The sequence below is a fragment of the Myotis myotis genome, unplaced genomic scaffold, assembly GCF_014108235.1.
Source record: "Myotis myotis isolate mMyoMyo1 unplaced genomic scaffold, mMyoMyo1.p scaffold_m19_p_1, whole genome shotgun sequence".
Classification (NCBI taxonomy): domain Eukaryota; kingdom Metazoa; phylum Chordata; class Mammalia; order Chiroptera; family Vespertilionidae; genus Myotis; species Myotis myotis.
The window spans coordinates 170,952,764-170,977,684 of record NW_023416313.1 but is presented as its reverse complement, the minus strand read 5'-3'; the positions used below and the strand labels follow the sequence as shown (position 1 = coordinate 170,977,684).

Here is a 24,921-nt window from a genome sequence, read left to right as displayed (position 1 = left end):
AATCTGATTTTGGCTGTGTTAATACAGAATCTAGGTATGTAAATGATACTAAAGGGCTTTTGCTGCAAAATGTTACAGAATCAGGGCAATGAACTGAGATTGAAATGCATGTTTGAGAATTCTATCATAGGAAATCTCACTACATAGAATTCCTTCTGTTTCTAACAAGTTTAGAAACTGCTGCATGGATGTAGCCTGAAGGAGTCTTTCTTGGATTTTAGGTGTTTTTTAGTTTTTGTTTTTTGTGGTTTTTTTGTTTGTTTGTTGTTATTATTCTTTTACCAGCAGGTAAGTCTCCAAAGAGCAAAGCATAATGCTGTCCCCCTGATCCAAATCTTCTCTGCCCACTTCTGAAGGCTCCCATATTGCCAGTTCCAGGATTTTTTTTTTATTGGTCTGAAAACTGAACCACTTTTCTTGAAGGAATGATAACACTGGATGGATAGTAGTCAGGAAATTAAGCCTATGTCCTATATCTAATTACTGTTTAATATCTAAAAGATTTAATACTGTTCCTCATTACTTCTTTAGTAAATGGAGGTGCAAATAATTGCACATAAATATTTATGGATATTTAGGAAAAATAATATGTGAAGATTCTCTCAGCTTGTTTTTCATCTTAGGGTACTTTCTCTTTACCTCTTTGGATATAGGGAAAAGTACATTCCTCAATTTCTCCTGGTATCTTTTTTTTTATATACGGGACAAGTGTCATTTGTATCAGAGAATGGTTTTGTAACACCTCTAACTAAGCTCTCTGCTGCAAAGCATCCAATAGGAGCCCGAGATTATTTGTGTATTTACACCGAGACACAAAAAGGAACTGGTGAGTCTGCCTGTTAGAATCACACAGGGTAGTCTTTACTTCTCTCTAACCCAGCCAGGCCCTACCTTTTGGGTGGGTATATTGTCTACTACTATGAGTGGGTAACTACATTCTGACACTCTCATACCCAGATATGTTTGTGGAAAGGCTAGATAAAATGCAGAGGGTCCAATATGTATGAAGCCCTTTGTTATACTCAGAAAAAGGAAGAAAAAATGATTGCTTATTACACTGGCTCCCAAATCCTTTGGTACAACATCAGCATTTTACATTTCTAGTTGTAAACAGTATTATTAATTAAACCTTCAATAAAATCTAAACACTAACTCAAGAGTTCTCAAAAAACATTCATTAATTAGATCCTCTCTTCATTACTAGAGTACTACTGTATCTTTTATGCTCCCAAAATATTCACCATGACTTATTTATGCAATAAGTGCATTTAACACTCTTTGTTCTTCTTGCAAGAATGGTAATTTCATTTGGTCTATTAGTTTGTTATCTCATTGCCTTGTTTATTCATACCCATCACATGTGCTTGTTCTAAACTCCCATTAGAGGACACCCACCTGCATCCTTACTGCTAGAGTATAGAGTAAGAACTCCAGAAACAACTCCACAAAGCTAACTCAATTATATATTTTAAACCAAAACTTTTATTGTATGATTCACAATCCAGACCAATTTCTTTTCTAAGATTTTTAGTAATACAATTCCAGTTTCTTACCTCATGTAAACATGTATATTGTATATGATATGGAGCAACCTTCTCCTCTCCTTTTATTTCCACATTGATTTTCAATCGAATGGCCCCAGATACAGCAGACTTATCTGTCCGTTTCTCTGACAAAACAAAAGGAATTGGTCAGTCATTTGTGATAATCCCATATGCCGCATACAAGTCCTGAGAGGCTTATATTGCTAAACGCCATTCTTCTAGATCAGGCTTGATTATCTCACCATAATGATTCTGCTGAATACAACTTAAAATAATGTGCCTATTGTGTCACTGATATTGTCAAACTACATTATAGATACTTCATATAGAAAAGCTTAATCAGAAGACCTTGCCATTCTGAGATAAATGTCTGGGTACTGGTTACAGCCGTGGGCAAACTACGGCCCGTGGGCCCGTTTGAAATGAATAAAACTATTGAAAAAAAAGACCGTACCTTTTTATGTAATGATGTTTACTTTGAATTTATATTAGTTCACACAAACACTCCATTCATGCTTTTGTTCCGGCCCTCCGGTCCAGTTTAAGAACCCATTGTGGCCCTCCAGTCAAAAAGTTTGCCCACCCCTGGGTTAGAATATCCACTAAAATTAAATTATTTGGCCAATTAAAAGCAATATAACTTAAACATAAAATTAACCAGGAAAGTAATTTATCTAAAATCTTCTACTCTTTCTTACTGTGATTGGAAAGATGAGTCAAAGCTCTGGCTAACAAAAGAAGAATTACTGTTTTCTTTGTTAGTGATTCATCAAGACCTATAGTCCACCGCCTGTGTTTGCTCATGAGTTTTGGATTAACTGTTTACTTGAATGAAATCAATATGTAGTTAATTCAGTCAAGTAATGTGTATGTAAGCACACACATATGTTCAATACTAATCAGTAGCTTTGAGAGAAATAAAAGCACAGTCATAAATTTCCTAGAGTGTGAATGGAGGTAGGGGACCTACGTTTGTCACCCACTTCACAGATGAAACAGAGAGGCAAGCTGACCCATTCATTGCACAAATGAAGTGTCAGGAGGGAGAGTGCCACAAAATGGTGGTGATTGCCCCTCTTTCTAAGTATAACTATTTTTAGCCATGAGATAAATTTAAATTATGAAATCTACTTTTTTTTCTTATGAAATATCTGCTGACTTTTTATAGTCACTGTGTTTTGAAGATTCTTCCCTCAGGAATGTCAGAATCATGAGCGTTTCTCTTACTGGCTGAGAGATTGTTGAGTCTCAACAAATATTAAAATAAAATTTAAAAAGTTCTCTGCTGGGGCCAAGAGAAATTCAACTCCCATGGCTTGCTTTTTTGGGGTTTTTTTTGGTGTTTTTTTTTGTTTGTTTGTTTTTGTTTTTTTGTCACAGAGCTCTTTCCATAGTGCCAGGGAAACACCACTGGTCCTATAACTGTCATCATCTGCCGGGAGCTGGTCCATCCTTGCTGTTTCAGACCTGGCATATACGGCATACTGTTCTTAATATGTTTGCTCACCTTCTTGGCACTATGTGTTTTAACCAAGGTCTCCTCTCTGAGAAAGGTTGTTTCCCCAGGTAGGGATTTTCCCCTGAAGTTAGGGAGGGAATAAAACCCCTCAACTAAGTGCCAGGTGGGTAATTAATCACTTTAACTATGAACAATCATGCTTAAGCTACATAATCTTTACTCCCTGGAATGGAGATAAGAAACGCCCTAACCTTTGTAATAGAGATTGATAGGATTGAATCAACTGGTATAAATACAGATGTAACAAGACAGCAAGACACAGAACTTAGAAGACAGAACTTAGAAGACAGAACCTACACACAGAACTTGGAAGACAGAACCAAGAGAAGACAGAACCTACACAGAACCTAGAGACAGAAGAACTTCGCTGGAGAGAACATGTCAAAAGATCCTGGACAGAAACTGGCAACAGAACCTAGAGACAGAACCTAGCGAGAGAACCTGGCTGCTGGCTGAAGAACCTAGAGACAGAACCTGGCTACAGAACCTGGATAGAACATGGCAAAAGAACATGACTAGAACCTGGTGACTGAACCTGGCTGGAGAACTTGGACAGAACCTGGCTGGAGAACCTAGCGAGGGAACATGGCTACAGAACCTGGCTGGAGAATCTGGAGAACCTAGCAAGAGCACATGGACACAGAACCTGGCTGGAGATCCTAAGCAGAACCTCTCTGGAGATCCAGACCAGAACTTGGCTGGAGATCCTGGCTAGGCTGCTGATCAACTGAACACTGTCTCCGTGTCCTTCCTTCTTGCCGACTCCATCTACACCTTTGGGGACCCCTGGACCCGCTGGGGTTGGACCCCGGCAATCATCCCAGTGCATTCAAGGGGTACGGGTTCTGCTTGGATGCCCAGATTTTGGCCAAGTTCTCTTCAGCCTGGTGGAATGAATTCTAAGTGATAAGGAAGGAAGAACGCTATACAAAGAATGGAAATATGGTGCTTATGTGGATTGAACCACTGAAGGATTTTACACAAAGCTAAAACTTGTCCTCCATCCCTCCTAATTTAAAAATTTATAAACCAGGAAAGAGGGCAGGAAGTACAAACTGAGGATGATCAGGAAAAGCCTTCCGTGCTGTGTAATATCATGTTTTCCTCTCCGTAGATGGGAAGCCTTTTTCGCATGAGAGCTGGGTAGCTGACTTTACTAACAGCACATTCAGATTCCTTGGCAAATAATATACCCATGTATCTTTTGTCAAAAAACAATTTGAGAAATTTCTGTTCTGAATTCTAACTGCCTCAATTCAAGGATATGCTAACTTATTACAGGAAAATGTCCAAGTATAGGCAAACCTCTTTAATTAAAACACAATTTCTGAGTATCGCACAGACTTAATGGCCTGAAGTTTACCCTGGCTTAACATCTCTATTTTCATATATAAAGCTATTTTATAGTATAAATAAGATGTGGGAAGATGATGATTATAACTGAGGTAAAAATTGTATGCCAGTAATGTGGATGCACCAATTCTCTTTCAGGAAGACTTCTTTAAAATAGTTTTTGATAATTAATTCTGAGTGTAGTTTGAATTTTGTGTGGAGATAACTTATATATAGTTCCTTCTTTAAATTATTGTATAATTTAAAGTTTTATTAATTCTATGACCTTATCTCTCTATTTGTCAAATATTATATTACTTGAAGTATGCACATTTTTAAAAACCCAGAAGCACTCTTCAATTTGCTAAAATATATTGATATCTTAAATGGAAACTCTTTGTAATCTTGGAACTGTGTAACCCTTTCTTTGATTCACCACCAGCCCTTAATAATTTAATTAAAACATTTAAGATGAAATGATGAAGAAATTTTGGATCATGTCCTTTACAGAAACTGAGGTGATCCATATTTTTTACTACTATTAAGTCAACACTGAAGATCCTAGTCTATTATTCAATTATAATAAAAGAAAAATTAAAAGTTATCCTTATTTAATTACTGGTTGCAAAATAAAATTTCATTTAACAGCCATGCCAATTAAACATATTCTCAATATTGTCATTATTAGAGTAAGCATAAGTTCACAGATGCACTTGGCTTTGTCAGCTAAAGATGACATTTATATCACCATTTGAAAAATATCTAAAATACACATTTCCTTTATTTCCAAAATTCATTAAGGGACCAAAAGGAAATAACTCAAACAGTATCAAGTCATAGGTTGATTATTAGTTTTTATTACATTTGGCAAAGGTTTTTGGAGCTACATTTTTCTGATTTAAAAATTAAGAATGGGCTAATATTTTTCTCCTAAAATACATCTAGTTGATTCGTTGACTTTCCTCTTTTCATCTCAAACTTACCAATGTCTTCCTATAATACTGAAGTTGAATAAATAATTATCCCATTTTGTTTCTAATGAAACTAGACCACATAAAGTCCAACAGAATTTTCTAGAAAGGCATTGGTCATTTTTGTCTATATGGGAATAGAATATATGCCACAGATATTGTGGAAATTTACTTAACTTTTTATCAGATACTCACCTAAGTTGTACCAGACATCCATTTCTCCACTCAGGGTCCTCACTTCAACAATTGTTTGTCCCAGAAAATCATCTGATTCCTTTTTGAAATGTTGCTTGACTCTGGATTTGATATCATCATCTTCATCCCACACTCTGACTTTGATTCGATCTGTGGAGTTATGGCACTCACTGAAAATAAATGTGGGTAAGTTAACAACCACTGATAACCGCTCTAAATGGCATTTGATGTTAGCAACTTATTTTAAGTCTGTATAATCCAGGAAGGCATAATATATTACATAATAAATTATATTTACCACTGACCCATTCAATCCATGGTATATTGTAGGTATCAGAGATACTGAAGAAAGTTGTATTAGTTAAATAATGTTAAGTAGAGAAAAATCCTATCCCATCCCATATATTTCCTTTAACTAAACTAGATATAATTAAATTTGGGTCAGACATATTTGTTTGGGGTATTTTGACTTATTTCTTATTCACAACAGTTGTCTACAAAAACATAGTTATGCTAAAAAATTCTGCATCATAAATATAAAACTAATTTTATTGCAATGGGTATTGTAAAAGCAGACATCACACAATCCACTTGGTAAACTAAATATCCCAGTAAGTATACAATATATTGTTAAATCAAGTAGACTTACAACAACATCCTTTTGTTTTTAACAATAAGCTGCACGTTCTAGTTCATGCATCATTTCCAGGATTCTTTCTCTCTATCTTGCTGATACAACCTACTTAATATTGGCCATTCATATTACAGTCTTTCTTAATACTATGGCCTTTGTATATACTGTTCCTTATGCTTTTCTGCTGCTAACTAATCATTCTTTAAGTATCAACTAGTCACCTGCTCTTTATAACTTTTTCTATAGCTTTTGGAGCCAGTTTGGATGATCAACCCTGAATCCCAATTTACTCTGTACATGCATTCACTTTAGCACAGGGGTCTTTAGCTGGGGGTTATTGGCTGAGTTCTGAGCATCACTGAATTTGGATTTAAAAATTAATAAAACAACATCATCTTTCTTTTCCTTCAATTATGAATATAGGCACCAGACCACAGCAGTATTATCAGTATCTGTGAGATATTTCTCACCATCAAAGCCACAGTTATTTACATATAACATTACATGTGTTATAGAATTTAAACTATTGTTTATAACCATCTTTACTGTACTAAAGCTAAATCAACATAGTTTTTTTTATTTTAATTCTATGTATTTTATCTTATGAATCTTAAAAATAAATTTTGAAAAAAAGTGTTTATAGTCTTCACCAGCTTGCCAATGGGCTCATGGTACATAAATTATTTAACAACTTCTGACAGTATACTCTCTCTCCCATTAACTTATGAGGCAAAATAAGATAGCATATACAAGAATGAGATTTGAGGTCTGACATGTCAATGTGCAAAACTGTAGCACCCTATTTCTGCTTAATGTAAGAGTTTTCAACACAGAACATTCTGCCAATTTCTGGGACATTTTGGTCTCTTCAACAAACCTTGAAGGGCACTCTTGTCATTCAATGGACTAGATAAGGGATTAAGACACTCTACCATCTAATGGACAGTTCACATGATTTAAAGTGACCCAAAGGCATTGATAAAAATGCAAAACCCAAACCTCAGTTTGGAACGTAACTCTTTATATATAAAAACACCAACTCTTTTGTATGTTTTACATGATACTAAAATTTTCTGGCAAACAACTAGTACATAAAAACACTAGTAAATAATTGTTATTATTTAGACCTTTACCAAGAGTTTTCTATTTTGAGAAATTACATTACCAATGTCAAAACCACTCAAAATATTTGAATCAAAATATTTGTATCAGGTGCACTTGAGATGATCACAGTCATGCTAATTCTACTTACAGATGAAAGTATGTTGTCTACTAGCCTATAGGTTAGTTGTGTCTACCTTTACATACTTAAATACATGTTAGGTCAATGGAACAGAATAGAGAGCCCAGAAATAAACACACATCGGTATAGTCAACTAATAGTTGAGAAATGAGGCAAAAAACATACAATGGATAAAGATAGTCTATTCAATAAATGGTGTTGGGAATATTGGACAGATACATGCAAAAAATGAAATTAGACAATCTTCTTACACCAAATACAAGTATAAACTAAAAATAGATTAAAGACTTAAAAGTTAGATTTGAAACCCTAAAAATCCTTAAAAAAACATATACAGTGAAACCTCAAATATTTCTCATAGCAATATTTTTTCTGATCTATCTCCTTGGGCAAGGGAAACAAAAGAGAAAAAAATAAACAAATGGGACTACATCAAACTAAAAAGTTTTTGCATAGCAAAGAAAACCATCAACAAAATGAAAAGATAACCCACTGAATGGGAGAACATATTTGCCAATGATACAACTGATAAGGGGCTAACTTCCATAATTTATAAGGAACTTACATAACTCAACACCAAAAAAACAAACGATCTAATTAAAAGAATGGGCAGAAGATCTGAGTAGACACTTCTCCAAAGAGTGCATACAGATGGCCAATAGATATATGAAAAGATGCTCAACATCACTAATCATCAGAAAAATGCAAATTAAATCCACAATGAGGTATCATCTCACACCTGCTGGAATGGTATCTCTATATATAAAAGGTTAATATGCTAAGTGTCTGTCTGACCAGTAGCTATAATGTGCACTGACCACCAGGGGGGCAGACACTTGATGCAGGAGCTGCCATGACATGCACTGGCCATTTACAGAGAAACGGCACCACGGACCTGGTGTCCACAAAGCAACACTCAGCTTCCTGCAAGTGGGACACAGGCCCCGCCACCACTCTGGAGTGACAGCCCACCAAATCGCAGCTGACTCTGCCGAGACCCCCTGGTGCAAAATGTGGCCCACAACCCAGCCCAGCCCAGCAACAGTGGCGGTGGGCGCCGGGTAAATAATTGTAGCTAAATAAATACACAAACAGTAATCTGTATAAAATAATAATAACAAATATATATATACATATAGTATCAACTCTCCCTCTCTGTATACAATTCATTATGTATGTATGTTATATAGCAAGAGGGGACAGAGATAGTACTATCTTTCTTTCCAAGCGTCTATGAGAAATAGCTTATTTTTGTACCAGGGAGAAGTACACCTTCCAAATGCCCACTTATTTTTCCATTAAGTTTCTGCATTAATTTGGTTTGTATTTTTTTGTTTTTATTCTGTTATCAAAATATCAAAAGTTCACTATACCCTCATCCATATATCCATCTATTTATTCTATCACCCACTAAGCAGTTATTTATTGAACATCTACAAATGTGCTAGGCACAATGGAGGCTTATGGAGAGGTTATATAATTTAATCAACCAAACTCTTCCTTTTTTAAGGTCAAAATAATACACATATGAAATTGATTCAGGAAAAATATAGATACTTAATAATCTTCCCCTAAAAATATATTTGTGCTTTTGCCAAAGGGAATTTCAATCTCTCTGCATTTCTAATTGATTCTATTTTATTATCATTTTTTAATTAAGTAAAACTTAACATTTAGAATAATTTTAGATTTACAGAAAATTTACAAGGAGAGTACAGAGACTTCTTCCTTGTGCCACACCCAGACTCACCGATTGTTAACGTCATTCACTAATAACAATGGTTCCACTTGTTTCTCATTAAGACGTACTAGTTCCTACTTCATTATGTTTTCTCAAAAGCTATTTTTGAGGAATATTAAAAATAATTTGAGGTTTAAATGGTCAGACACTTATATTTTGATCTCTTCAGAGTAAAGACAGCAGTGGGACTGATGTTTCTAATACAGGTACTGAAAATTAGTGAGGATTTTTCAGTGGGTATAAAATCAGAGATTTGGTCTAAGATAGTGTGGTGGAGATGCCTGATATCTCTAAACATTCTCCTTTCATTTGTCTCTATCCTTCATCCTTTCAATAATTAAGCTGGATAAACTCATGTTGCTAGATTCCTTTGCAGCTATGGTCAACATATTTGACCTGCATTCAAGTAAGATCTGAACTCAAAATTTAGCAAAGTGAGGCAGTATTCTGGGTTTTGCTCTTTTGCCAACAACAGTAGTGGAGGGTTTAGTACTTTGATGTAGAGTGTCTGGTATTTAGTTCTCAGGGGCAAAAGTGTTGATCAGTGGTGGCAGTGGTGTTTTCTTCAAAGAAACCCTATGATATAATTGGACATTGTTTCCGCATAGTAACTTCAGAGGCTGGTACTCTGACCTCTCTAAAAATTCTCGAACAACCTAAAAGACTATGAAATAATATTTTTCTACATAGGATAACTAGAGCAAACTCTGTTATTTGCAACTAAGGATACTGACTAACAGTAATTTTAAAAGAATTAAGGGAGTTGCAATAACAGAACTTAAAATGAGGAACTGACTGTTGAGAGGATATGGGAAGACAGTAAAGATTTAATTACCTCAGTCTGAAAAACCAATGCACTTAAAAATGCAGTGGCAGAAAAGTTAGTCAAAATGTTGCTCGCTCTACCTTGGAATTCCAACATTATGCCAACTGAAGCTTTTTTCTTAGTATGAATGGTAGAAATAAAATCCAGAATGTTGGCGTATGCTTATTAAACCTCTCTGCTTTCAAAAACATACTACAGTAGAGGTGCACTCAAAGTACAGCTAGACAATCTGTACGGAGAGACACAAGGGAGCACAGCTATGCCAAGGGGGGATCACTCTACCTGCGTCCTGCCATGTAAACTGACTGAGAAGATCATAATTTGGAGGCCTGCAGGGTAGAGAAAAGCCAGTTGCTTCTGGATATCAAAATGCACTTATACAAGCGGAGGTTTCCAAGTGCAACTTCAAAAAGAGATAAAATTATTGCCCCAGAGCTTTTCAAACATCTTCCTTTAGGAAGTCTCTCAGTGACAATGAAGGAGAGATTGATGGCAAATATCCAATTAATGGTGTTGTAATTTCATGCTGACATACTATATTGTAGGGCCCGAGACAGAAGCCATTAGATTGAGAGGAATTGGTCAGAACAGAGGAGCCAGTGGCAAAGAATTAACATTTCTCAGCTTATGTGATTACTCATAAAATTGGCTTAAAGCCCATCTCTTGGAAGCCTGGTAAATTTTCCCAGTAACAGTGTTCCCAAATGTGCCTCTGCTTTGGCTATAACCATACTTAAAGTAATGCTTAAGTTCTTGAGTCACAACAATAGAAAGTGGGGTCCAAGTACATTATCTTCCCAATTAGGAAAACCATATGCCTGGATTTCCTGGGATGGTGACAATTTACAGTTAATATATATAGTTAATATATATAGTTAATATATATATATATATATATATATATATATATATATATATATATATATATATATATATATAATCTCCTTTCAATCACTTTTAGAGCCCTCATTCATTTACTGTCACTTTACACAGTACCTGCTTAAAGTGTGTAAGCATTGCCAAACTGTGCAAGGATGTTCTCCCAAGAGGTACAACCAAGGAATTGGAGGAAAATGGATAATAAAAAATTTACCCTCCCAAAAAGTACCAGGGCCTGCCATGTTGGCTAGCCAAGTAACTACTTCTGCTGCTAGGATAGGAAGTCCTGAGTATATCTGTCCAGCAGGTAGATCTATCCAGCAGGACAGATAGACCAACAACAGCCATTAATTTCCCACTTTCCGTCTTACTGGATGAGACTTTCACATGGTTGTGTTATCCTGTTATCTTCCTCTCTCTATAATAATACAATGGGATCATTGGAGGAAGATGCCTTGTCTCTAATTTAGGTCCAAGTATCACAAAGCGAAACATGGAAGTGATACAGAGACTACCATAGATTCTGGACTTTAAAACTAAATGCAGTAACTGGATATAATTTTGAATTACCTGCCATGAAAGTGAGGGGATAAATTAATTTGATTTAATTATAGAGGTATAAAGTTTGCATATACATTTTAGTTAGTCAAAGTTGGAAGGTGGCAATACTGTAAGTTTGTTCATACAATAACCTTTCAACCCCTCTTTTCCCTTTCCTACTTTTATGCAATATCCCAGCCTTCCTTGCAACTACAGATGATCACTTGATATAGTTCTTCCAATGAGATCTAAGCAAAATTCTTCTGGTCCTGTTTCTTCTATTTTATTTTTTATTACCCTGGAACATGCATGTAGAGTAGCCTACATGGATTTAAGACAGGAAGATAGAGTAAGCTTTGTTTTCAATGAAATAATTGAGTTAAGATATGGCCCTCAAATGCCTATTTCTGGAATTCTTGTTGAATGAAATAAATCTCTTTTTGACTAAGCCACAATTGTGGCTTAATGGGAAACTGGGTAAAATTCTACTCCAATCAAATGGGAAACCAATTTGAAGGACCGACTAAGTTAATTTTTAGTAGTACATAAAGTGATGTAAAATGTGTTTAATTTATGAACTGTTACTATATTTTTCAGGCTTTAAAACTTTTTGCGTATTAAAAATTGTACATTTCAATAATTAATATCTTTTGCATAAGAACAACAAAAAGGGCACTCGTGATCAAACTGCATTTTACACCCTGCAGGACACCTTGGACCAGCTTCATTTTTACTCTAGATTTCACTGCCTCCCACCCAGCTTCTTCCTTCACCAGCAGGCATGTTCTTTTCCTCCCCTGCCAACCAGACGGGCAGATGAGAGAGGCAGGCGCGGCCTTCATTGTCAGTTCTCTGATGTGAAAAGGGGCAGCAGCATTATTTAAACCGATTCAACCTCCTTGCAACTTCCAAAGTTAAATGGCTAAAAGAAGGAAAATGAGAAGACAATGCTTGTGGATGCAAGTGCATATTGCCAGTGTGTGCCTCGTTACGATTCACCCGCTTGCTTCTCTGATTCAATCCTTTCCTTTGAGGGCAGTGGACTTTTTTCTTGCATTCTGTCTTCTTCAGTTTTGACTTAGTGAATTTCCCATCTCAGTCATATCACGTTTGCAGACATGGTTGCACTATTTTTTATCCTTGCCATGTTTTGTATTCTTCCTTAAATATTTAACATGAATGTCACAGACCTTGACTTTTATGAAAATATAAAGGTTTGCATTTCAATAGGCTCATGTACTAAACAAAATTTAACAAGAGAAATGTCTTCACACACAAGAGAAAAATCTATCACATACAATAGAGAGAAAAAGCACAGTCCCATTAAATCTTAATCTGCTAGACCATTTTCAAGCTGATTTATTAGCTAATCATGACTCCTGGTTTAATTTTCCAGTTAGTGAATTTGTCTTTTCTATTATTAGAGAATGAGGCATTTTATTGTACAGACTCTTGATAAATAAAATAAGTAAAACAAGTCCTGCTAGAACCATTTGCTTTTAGTTTTTCTTTCATTAAAAATAATTCATTAAAAATTTTTAATTTCATTAAAAATAATTCCCTTTGAATAGAGTGGTTCATGTCTAACTTTATGATTTTTCATTCGTAACGAGAGGACTCGTTTTGTTTCTTTCTTTCATTGTTAAGAGAAAACATTTTGCCTTTTGGGACTCAGGATTATTGGGGGGGTGGGGGGCGCACATGCCCGTGTGCTGTTTTGTTTGTAATTCATAGGCACCATATCTCTGCAGAGCCGATCACTATTTGTCCAGTTTCCTTTGGGCGGCCATCCAAATAACTAATTTGTAAAAATAATTATTTATTCCAACTTAACAAACGGTTTCACTGCAAATATTTTTATAGTAGAGTTTCCTGGATATGGCCCAAATGCATACCTCTTCAATAAATGGTGATGGGGAAATTGCCCAGATGCATGCAAAAAACTGAAACTAGACCACCAATTTATACCATACAGAAAATTCAACTCTAAATACATAAAAGACTTAAATGTAAGTCACAAAACGATAAAAATACTGGAAGAAAACAGGCAGTAAAATCTCAGACATCTCAAGTAGCAGTATTTTCACTGATATATCTCCAAGGGCAAGGACGAAATGAACAAATGGGACTATATCAAAATAAAAAGCTTATGCACAGCAAAATAAATCATCAACAAAATTAAAAGGGAACCTACTGTATGGGAGAATATACTCACCAATTATACTTCTGATAAGGGGTTCATTTCCAAAATATACAAAGAACTCATACAACTCAACACCAGGAAGACAAATAATCCAATTAAAAAACAAGCAGAATAGACACTTCTCCAAAGAGAACATACATGACCAATAGAAAATGAAAAAATGTTCATGGTCCCTAATCATCAGAGAAATGCAAATTAAAGCTACAATGAGGTATCACCTCACACTTACCAGAATGGCTACCATCAATAAATCAACAAACCACAAATGCTGGTGAGGATATGGAAAAAGGAGAGCCTTCCTACATTGTTGGTGGGAATGCAGATGGTGCAACTACTATGGAAAACAGTATGGAGGTTCCTCAAACAATAAAAAATGAAACTGCCTTTTGACCCAGCGATCCCACTTCTGGGAATATATCCTAAGAATCCCCAAATACTAATCGGAAAGGACATATGCACCCCTAGGTTCACAGTAGCATTATTAACAATAGCCAAGATCTGGAAACAGCTCTTGAGTAGAGGAGTGGATAAAAAAAGCCGTGGTACATTTACACAATGGGATACTATGTGGCTATGAAAATAAGGAGCTCCTAACCTTTGAGCCAGCATGGATGGATCTGAGGAGTATGATGCTAAACAAAACAAGCCAGGCAGAGAAATATGAATATTACATGACCTCAATTATATGTGGAATTTAATGAACAAAATAAACTGGTGAACAAAATGGGTCCAGAGACACGGATGCATAGAACAGAATAACAGCTCTCAGTGGGGAGGGACATGGAAGGGGCGGGAAGAGATTAACTAAAGAACATATATGCATGTATACATAACCCATGGACACAGACAATAGTGTGGGGAAGGCCTGGGCTGAGGTAGGGGTTGATTGGAAGGGGGAAAAAAGGGGAAATCGGGGACATCTGTAACAGTGTCAGCAATTTAAACAATTACATTTTTTGAGAATATGTAAAATTCTAGCTACATATTGTAAGCACAGCAAGTGAAATTCTGTAATATTTTCAATGACCAGGGTTTGTTAATAGGCAAATTAATAAGACAGATATTCAATATGTATACACACACACACACACACACACACACACACACACACATTGAAATAGCTATGAGTGTATATAAAAATGTAGGTTGTATAATTAGTAAAATTTTTTATTTTTTAATATTTGTCTTTTACAATTAATAAAATTGTATTTTAAAATATTTAATAATTGTAAATAATTCCATTTTAACTCAGGCTGGAGGGCAGGGCACTGATTAAGAAATCATCAGCCAGAAAACTGCAAGAGCCATCCTGAGGCAAAGCAGCAGCAGTCTTTCAAACAGTAATTTGATTCTCTAGTTACAGCTTAATTCCTTAAACTCTGAGCCACCAAATGGAAATACTATTAGATACTCAACATACACATTTCCTCTCTGTGCTTTATTATAAATTACGTAAACCACTTCCCTTGCAAAAGTGGTGTCTGATTTGTTATTGAATCAAGATCCCCAACACTATTATCTTTGAATTCCATGACAGGAAACGGACAAACCCTAAGTTTGAAACCCAGTGACAATGCACAGCAACTTTTCCTACCTGCATTTATCAAGGACAATTTCATTATGGAAGTTAGGATTTTTTTAAAGAGATAGTACCTAACATTTTACTTTTGTTTAAGTTTTATTGAGATTTTTCTTTGTAGGATTTGGGCATTGTATATCCATTTTACAAATCAATTATATAAAAGACCATTAAAAATAAGAAAAATAAACTTTATTATTAGCAGCACTTTTGAAAATTGAAAGTGAAGAGGAATTTATGCATGAGCAGCTAGTGTTGGCTAAAGCAAGTCTTTGTAGTGGATCATAAAACCAAGGGGCAAGTACGACCTTATAAAGTATAACCATTTCCTTGCCCCTGCCAGCTCCACACTTAGATCAGAGTACCTAAAAGTTTTACATTTTGTTTTTATATCTAATATTTCCTCCAGATATTAATGTTGCAAAATAAACTTATTTTAACAGCTGTTTTAGTTATTAAATATTAAAACAATATTAGTATTAATAATTAATGTTTACGAAATTAAGGTAAGAAACATGTTTGTTTACAAAATACTTTAGTGTTTATTTTGCTATGAAAGAAGAGAAAACTTAGGAAAAGGGAGATCAGAAAACAGGACTATCTGATATCACTCATATGTGGAATCTAAAATTCAAACTCATAAAGATGAGTAAAATGGTCATCAGGAGCTGAGGGTAGGGGGATAAGAGATATGCTGTTTAAGGTACAAGCTTTCAACTAGTAGATAAATAAGTACTATTGTCTATTTTCACACAGTGTAGCGAAAATAGACAACAGTACTGCATTATAATTAGCAAACCTACTAAGAGACTAGATATTATTTATTCCTACTACCTTAAAATAAATAACTATGTGATGCAATAGAGGTGTTAGCTATAACTACAATGTCAATCATATTGCAATATATAAATGTAGCAAATCCATATGTTGTACACTTTAAATTTCCATATTTCCACAAATATGTTTCAATTATATATATATATATATATATATATATATATAAATAAAGGGAAGGTCAAATTGCTCTCACAAAATATAGGATATCGCTATAGCTATTTGGGGTCTTTTCTGCTTCCATATAAATTTTTGGAATTTTTGTGATAGATTTGTGAAATATGCCATTGGTTTTTTAACAGGATTGCATTGAATCTATAGATTGCTTTGGGTATTATGGCCATTTTAATGATGTTAATTCTACCTGTCCATGAACATGGTATATCCTTTGAATTGTTTGTACATCTTTATATCTCTTTTTTGAAGGCCCTGTAGTTTTCTGAGTATAGGTCTTTTATTCCCTTGATTAAGTTTGCTTCTAAGTATCTTAATTTTTTTGTTGTTGCAATGGTAAATGAGATTATTTTTAGCTTCTCTTCCTGAGAGATCATTGTCCTATCTAATAAAAGAGAAACATGGTAATTGGCGTACAACCGCTACCCTTCCCATTGGCTAATCAGGGCAATATGCAAATTAACTGTCAGCCAAGATGGCGGCCGGCAGCCAGGCAGCTTGAAACTAACATGAGGCTTGCTTGCTTCAGTGTCGGAGGACTCCAATGTTCCCTGCCTGCCGCTGCAGGCCTCTGAGCTGCAAGCAACTATTAACAAACATATAAGCTAAACAAAACCCCAGAAACTTGCCGGGCTTCAGCCAGCAGGATCGCAACATTGTAAGCAAAGGCCAGAAACCTACTTTCAGCAGTGGAGGCCTAGAGCTGGAGCCAAGCCTCAAAGCTAAAGCTGGCCCAGAATAAAAAAGAAAAAGAAAAAGAAAAAAAGGAGCGGTTGGGAGCTTCAGTCACCCCCAGCCAGAAAACAGCCCTCAGCCCCTCACCCAGACTGGTCAGGCACCCCAGTGGGGACCCCCACCCTGAAGGGTGTGTGACCAGCTGCAAACAGCCATCATCCACTCACCCAGGCTGGCCAGGCACCCCAGTGGTGACCTGCACACTGAAGGATGTGTGACCAGCTGCAAACAGCCATCATCCCCTCATCCAGGCTGGCCAGGCACCCCAGTGGGGACCCCCACCCTGATCCAGGACACCCTTCAGGGCAAACCAGCCAGCACCCACCCATGCACCAGGCCTCTACCCTATATAGTAAAAGGTTAATATGCCTCCCAGCACCGGGATCAGCGGAGCCGCAAGGCCTCCCGGCACCGGGGTCAGCGCCCAAACCTCCTGATCGCCCTGCGGCTCTGTGTGTGACAGGGTGCGGCGTCCCAACCCCCTGATCGGCCCTGCTCTGTGGGTGATAGAGGGTGGTGCCCCAACCCCCTGATGGGCCCTGCTCTGTGCATGACAGGGGGTGACGCCACAACCTCCCCATCGATCCTGCCTTGAGTGTGACAGGGGATGGTGCCCCAACCCCCCAATCGGCCCTACCCTTAGCGTGACTGAGGGTGGAATCACAACCTCCCGATCGCCCTGCTCTGTGTATGACAGGGGGCGGCGCCCCACCTCCCCAATCGGCCCTGCTCTGAGCCTGACCAAGGGCTGCACCTAGGGATTGGGCCTGCCCTCTGCCACCATGGAGCAGGCCTAAGCCAGAAGGTCGTTATCTCCCTAGGGGTCCCAGACTGCGAGAGGGCACAGGCCAGGCTGAGGGACTCCCCTCCCACCAGAGTGCACAAATTTTTGTGCACCGGGCCTCTACTTGGTGTATAAAAATGGCATTAGTCCAGCCAGCATGACTCAGTAGTTAAGCATCGACCTATGAACCAGGAGGACATGGTTCGATTCCAATCAGGGCACATGCTCTGGTTGCGGGCTTCATCCCCGGTAGGGAGTGTGCAGAAGTAGCCAATCAATGATTCTTTCTCATCATTGACGTTTCTATCTCTCTCTCCCTTCCTCTCTGAATTTAATAAAATACATATTTAAAAATTTTTCATCTGAGCCACTTACTAGCAATACAACCTCAGCCAAGTTACATAACCACACTGAGCCTCTATGCCCAATCTATTAAATTAGAATATCAATAAACACCTTTAAAGATGATTATATATACATATAGACCAATGCTGAGCACCTAGTAGCTTTTTACTTACTCCTAGCTAACCAGTTGATAATCATATCATTCAAACATATAAATGTATTTTTCCTTTAACAGCAAAGAACAAGTTCCTGAATATACTGTATATAAAATAGGGAAACGATTATCAGCTAATTATCAAAACACAGAAACATGATTAAATAACTAATTCATCAATCTCACTTAGCTATTAATGGTTTACTTTGGAGCTCTTTATTCTGTCCCATTGGTCTATACGTCTGTCTTTAAGGCAGTACCACACTGTTTTGGTAGCTCTATAAATTTTTGTGTCCAGTACAGTACTATTGATTAAAGGTACATGTTGTGCACCAAATCTTCAAAACTTATTTTTCCTGCTTAATTGAAACCTTTTGCCCATTGATTAATAACTCCTTATTTCCCCTTCTCTTCAACCTTGGGAACTACCATTTCAGTCTTTGATTCTATAAATTTGATTATTTTAGAAACTTCAAATAGGTCGAATCATGCAGAATTTGTATTTCTGTGACTGGTTTATTTTATTTAGTATAATGTCTTTAAGGTTCATCCATGTTGTTTCATATTGCAGAATTTCCTTCTGTTGTACAGCTGAATAATATTCCATAGTATGTTCATATAACTTTCCATCCATTTGCCTGTCGATGTACATTCAAGTTGTTTTCACATCGTGGGTGTTAGTAATGCCGTGATGAACATGTGAGTCCTAATATCATTTTAAGATTCTGATTTCAACTATTTTGGATAAATACTCAGAAGTAGGATTGCTGGATTTTATTGTAATTCTATTTTCTTTCTTTCTTTTTTTTTTTTTCCCCTGAGGAAACCCTAACTGTTTTCCATAGTGCCTGCACCAATTTGCATTCCCACCAACATTGCACAAAGGTTTGTTGACAAGGGCACCCAGACTAAATGGGAAAAGACATATGGGAACTGGGGACACAGAGGGGGTCCCATCCAATGAGAAATTAAATCATGGAGGAGACCCAGACATTGTTTTAGGTGCTCTCCAGGCAGAGAGTCAAGGGAAGAAATACTTTGGCTTCTCCCATCTTCCCATACTTAATTTTACAGCAGTGTTTCCTCATGTCTAAACATAATGGGCAAGGAAGTCTGGGGAAGGTAGCCTTCAGAGTTCAGGTTCCTGAGATACAGAGCATACCAAAGACACTTTAGGGAAAGAATAGAAGAGCAAACAGGCAGATGGCCAACACACGTATATGCCAAACTCACGTAGAAAATGCCATAGAGAGATACATAAAACTATACACTTAGCTTGTGTTTCTTTTGTTCCCTGTCTTGTTTCTTTCAGTATTTCTTTGTCCTTCCCTGAAAGGTCTTAGAATCTGCATCTAGATAGATACAACTCTTTAATGCTAAAAATAATTTTTCTAGAGTGTTATCATCTAACTTTCTAGTTCAGGAAAGGAAATGAACAAATAAAGAAGGATAAACATTTCTGCACTAGATAACACAATAAATGATCTAGAAAGAAAATTATTGGCATGAAACTGCTTTGGAAAAATAATAGTGCTTTATAAATATGAACTATTTTATTACTATTTGATACCAATATAGTCACTGTATAAGTATATGGATGCTTTAAAGACTAAAAATAACAGAGTATTTTCAGAAACATGGACCATCCCCATATCCAATTTCTACCTGTTACAAGCATAATTCATATTATTATATATTTATATTCAGTGCATTATTTGACAGTGTTATTATCAATATTTTAATAGAGAGATATTGTGTAGTATTAGTATTTATCTTTAAAAGTTTGAAACATTGTTTTCTCTATGTGTATATCTTTTATGAACTTGTGAAAATATTTTAGTCTAGCTAATTATTAAAAGTGGGTTTTCTAGGCCAAAAGGAATCTATATTGATTACATATATATCAGTATACAGATAGACATACATTCACACACACATTACTAATGTGTCCTGCAAAAAAACATGTTTACTCTTATACCTATTTCTCTATACTCTCATTAGTCCTGAGCATTATCACTTTTTAATCTTTGCTAATCATATAATGAAACCTGCTTTTTCATATTATACTAGAGGCCCAGTGCATGAAATTTGTGCATGGGGGGTCCCCTCAGCCCAGCCTGCACCCTTTCCAATCCAGGACCCCTCAGGGGATATTCAACTGCCAGTTTAGGCCTGATCCCCAGCAGACGATCCCCCTCACAATTCAGGACTGCTTGCTCTTAACTGCTCACCTGCCTGCCGCCTGATCCCCCCTACCTGCCCCCCTGCCAGCCTGATCACACCTAACCGCCTCTGCTTTCCAGCCTGAACACCCCTAACTGCCCCCCACCCCCTGCAGACCTGGCTGCCCCCAACTGCCCTCCCACTGGCCTGGGCACCCCCAACAGCCCCCCTCTGCCAGCCTAGTGACCCCTAACTGCCCACCCCTTGCCGGCCTGGCTGCCCCTTATAGCCTCCCCTTCTGGCCTGGTTGCCCCAACTGCCTTGCCGCCCCTGCTGTCCTGGTCGCCCCATGCAGCCTGCTGTTCAGTCATTTGGTCTTCTCTCACTAACCCCCTTGCTGGCCTTGTCACCCACGCAGCCTGCTGGTTGTTACTGAGATGGTGTTGTGGACAATTTACATATTCCTCTATTATTAGTATAGATTGATTTTTAAGGAGCATATATATTATATGTACATTAAACAAAATATGTGTATATGTTATTTGTGCAATACTTTCCACTTTACCATACCAGTCCATTTGAAAAAGGAAAAAAATGCATGAAAAGCACTCTCACCTCCTTCCCGCATATAGAAGAGACCTTTAAAGAACTTATGCCTATTTCATGACAGAGAAAAAGGGTTAAACTAAATAGCCAGAATGTATCCCTGACAAGAAAACAGAATTGTCAGCATTCATTTCTATAGCCACCTAGATTGCCTTTCTCTTAGATTCTCCCCTCCAGTCTTTGCTAGAAGAGCTGCTATTCTCCCAAGAATAATGAGCTGCTATTCTCCCAAGAAACTTTAAAGCAATGATGGAAATGTCAGCAGCAAGTGGCAGTTGCATCAGTTGTCTGACCAACTTCATCTGAACACCATGCTTGAATCAGAAGCAGCAATCATAGAGGCAAATACTACTTATCTAGCATTCCAAATATCAGCAATACAGCATAGACTTATGGAAACTGCACAAATCACCATGGAATTGCTAAAGAAGAGAAGAATTGTGAGGAAACCCTACATTTCAATGAATGTTTCCACTTAAATCAAGCTTCAACCAATTATTAGGAATGGAGCAACTGTCCTTAAGAATTCACAAATAGAACATCGGTTATACTTCAGTCCTCTCTGAACTCTTCTGCTGGATGTTATGAAACTGCAAAGAGGCCAAAACCGGTTTGGCTCAGTGGATAGAGCGTCGGCCTGTGGACTGAAAGGTCCCAGGTTTGATTCCGGTCAAGGGCATGTACCTGGGTTGCGGGCACATCCCCAGTAGGGAGTGTGCAGGAGGCAGCTGATCGATGTTTCTCTCTCATCGATGTTTCTAACTCTCTATCTCTCTCCCTTCCTCTCTGTAAAAAAATCAATAAAAATATATTTAAAAAAAGAAAATACAAAGAGATGGAATTTAAAAGGGAAAAAGTACCAAGCTGCTGCACAAACACAACAAACCACCTGACAGCACCCATGGTATTTGGGCATTTGGTCCCTCTTTATTGTTAAAATGCAAACTCAAGTGTCTTGAAAACTAAAGTTGAATCTACATCATTATAAATATTTATTCAAAAATTTAGATGAAAAATATAGCCAAACATGTATTGCAATGTTTTCCAACTTCTAAAAGTTTGTGTAACAAAAATAGTGTAACCTAATTTGATCAATGAAAAACGTGTTTTAAAAAGTACAAAAAACACTACACTCCAGAGGATGAAAAGCTAAGATTTTTATTGTAATAGAAGACATGACTGTAAGAGGGTATAATTTTAAATAAGGGATGAAAAGAGAGTATGGTGTCAGCATAAAGAAAAAGGCACAGTAAAAGCTAGGCAAAATAGTCAGAGGTCTTAGGTCAGGGCCAATTGGCCATAGATAGTCAGAAAGTTGGCCAGTTGAGTACATGGCATTCACATAAGCGGTACTCTTAAGTTCCATGCTGCACTGATCCCCTTCCCATAAACAATCTCCTAAGGGGACTGATTCTAATTGCCAATTGGCTTCTACCTGTACTTAAAAGGTACCTCACTCTAGGGTAGGCCCCGACCTCTGAGAACTCCAGTGCGCAAATATATCAGCAACTTAATTCTCCCCAACTTCCCATTATTGCCACAGCTTCACTACTGAATTACAAAATAGTTTGGGTTTGAATATTTCATATTTCATTCCAATCAGTTGTATTTTTCACACAACTGAAAAATAAAACCGGATTGGTTGTTTCAATGCCTCCCTTGGAACAAAGAAAAGTATAAATAACCATTGACTGAAAACGAAATATTCAATTAAGGATGCTTTAAAACACTTTAAATGTGGCCCTTACATTAGCAGTGATAAAAAAACAGAAACAAAACAAACAAAAAAACAGTGTCCCCTTTTTGGGTGGAGTTTTCCCAACATGTATACATACTTAATTCTCTGCCAACAGTAAAGCTTCATAAACTAACAAGCCTCTCACGTAGGAGAGAGCCCTGGAGATCACCCTGGGGTGGGAAGACATGCTAAATTCCTCCTAGTGAGTGGTAGTTCTCCGCCCCGTGTTTCCTTAACTCTCCCCTTAGTTCTGTGAGGACAGAGTGAGAGGATGGCAAGATCTAGTCATAATAATAGCTCAAGAGGTTGCTTCCTACTGCATTTTTCAGTGCTTTGCAACTAAGCCAAAATACATGTTGTTCCTTTTATTGTCCCTTCAAGTCCAATTCTAATCGAAAGCAGCACCCAAGTGTATTAGGTAGAAACATAACTGAAAGAAAATAACAAACAAATCGTGAAGTCTAAAGTCAAAATTTCATTAGGCAGAAAAAATTCCATTATACTAGAGATACTAATTCAAAATTGAATATCTGAGTTCACCAAATAATACTCAAGGAGCACACACAGAGAAGAAAGATATACCTTTGGAATTCCCCTGAGAATTAAAAAGAACCTTTTTCAAGTACAATGAAAGGAACATTAAGAAGGGAGAAATAAGGGTGAAGCAACAGTACAAAATGAAAAGAAAAAATAACAGTGAATGTTTATAAAAGATAGTTTCATTGGTAAAAAAAAAAAATGTCATTTGAAAAAATTGATTAGACTTTTAGGTTTACTTTGTACCCAACATTATTTTAGGAGGTTCTCACCCTGAGGGAGATCAACATCATTAAAGAAAACATGTATTTTTTAAAATATCTGAAATGTTGGATAACTAATGGAATGGTCAATGCACATACATGTGCCTAAGATAGCACATTCTTTTAATTTTGAGTAATGGCTTCCAACATAAAAGTCAATGAATAAGCTGTGATAAGTGTAGATTTTTATGTGCAAAGTAGCACCTCCAGAAGCCTCTAGTGAGAGTCCAGTGCTTAGGGGGAAAGGCAGAGGCTGGGGCTCTACTACTTATAATTTCAGGAAAGTCTGAGACTCATTTTCCTCGGCTGTAAATGTGAGGATACAAATGCCTATGGCGCTGAGTTTCTTCTAGGATTTAAATGATACCAGATATGTAGGCAAACACTGTAAACTACAAACTGCCACAACACAAGGGGCAGCGGTGATGGGGGTCACTGACACCATCATTGTGTGGTTGTCATCATCATTATAATCCCAGAAGCAGCCGTTCTATATCACCTTAAATTTGTAGAGTATATATAGTTATTGGAGTACTGAATCTATTAACAGAGTGATAACATTTAATCAAAGGTTGATTTAAGTTTATTGAGATATAACTGACATACAATAAACTGTACATATTTAAATGCATAATTTCATAGGTCTTGCCATATGTATTTACCCGTGTAACCACCACAATCACAGTCTGACCCATAACACAGAACTTGTATGGTTTGTCCTGTTACGATGAATTGGACTATTTGGCAAAAAATGCAAAGACACTTCCTGGCAGCAAACTGTGAACACTAGACTTGAAAGACACATGGCCACAGGGCCTAGGCTACTATGGATCACACAGAAGCTCATAATACGAAAGCTATTGAGTAGTGATTAGGATCACACCAGAATACAGAGGGAAAAGGCAAGAAGAGGGAGAGGGGGAAGGAAGAAAGAGGGGCAGAGTGGCCGAAACCGGTTTGGCTCAGTGGATGGAGCGTAGGCCTGCGGACTGGGGGGTCCCGGGTTTGATTCCGGTCAGGGGCATGTACCTGGGTTGCGGGCATATCCCCAGTGGGAGATGTGCGGGGGGCAGCTGATCGATGTTTCTCTCTCATCGATGTTTCTAACTCTCTGTCTCTCTCCCTTCCTCTCTGTAAAAAATCAATAAAATATATTTAAAAAAAAAAGAGGGGCAGAGTGACAGATAAGAGAGAGACGGACAGACAGAAACAGAGGGAGAGAGAAAAGAAATATAATGGAGAGGCAGAGACAGAGAATAAGAAATGCATGTGAACTAACAGTCAGAGAAAAATAAAAAGATAAATAAAAGGGCATAATAATTGCTGCCCTTTGGAGTTCTTGCTGTTTGGATATTCCTGGATTCCTACAGGGGTTTTCTGTG

The 24,921-nt window shown here is 37.2% G+C and overlaps 1 protein-coding gene across 1 annotated transcript in view; it reads right to left on the bottom strand.

Annotated features, from left to right (window-relative positions):
• UNC13C (unc-13 homolog C) overlaps nucleotides 1–24,921 on the bottom strand; it is a 558,354-nt gene that overhangs the window by 257,980 nt on the left and 275,453 nt on the right. The window contains exons 11-12 of the mRNA XM_036302049.1: nucleotides 5,562–5,731; nucleotides 1,554–1,669 (exon numbers count right to left, since the gene is read on the bottom strand). Of these exons, the coding sequence (XP_036157942.1) occupies nucleotides 1,554–1,669; nucleotides 5,562–5,731 (286 nt within the window). The remainder of the gene's footprint in view (nucleotides 1–1,553; nucleotides 1,670–5,561; nucleotides 5,732–24,921) is intronic.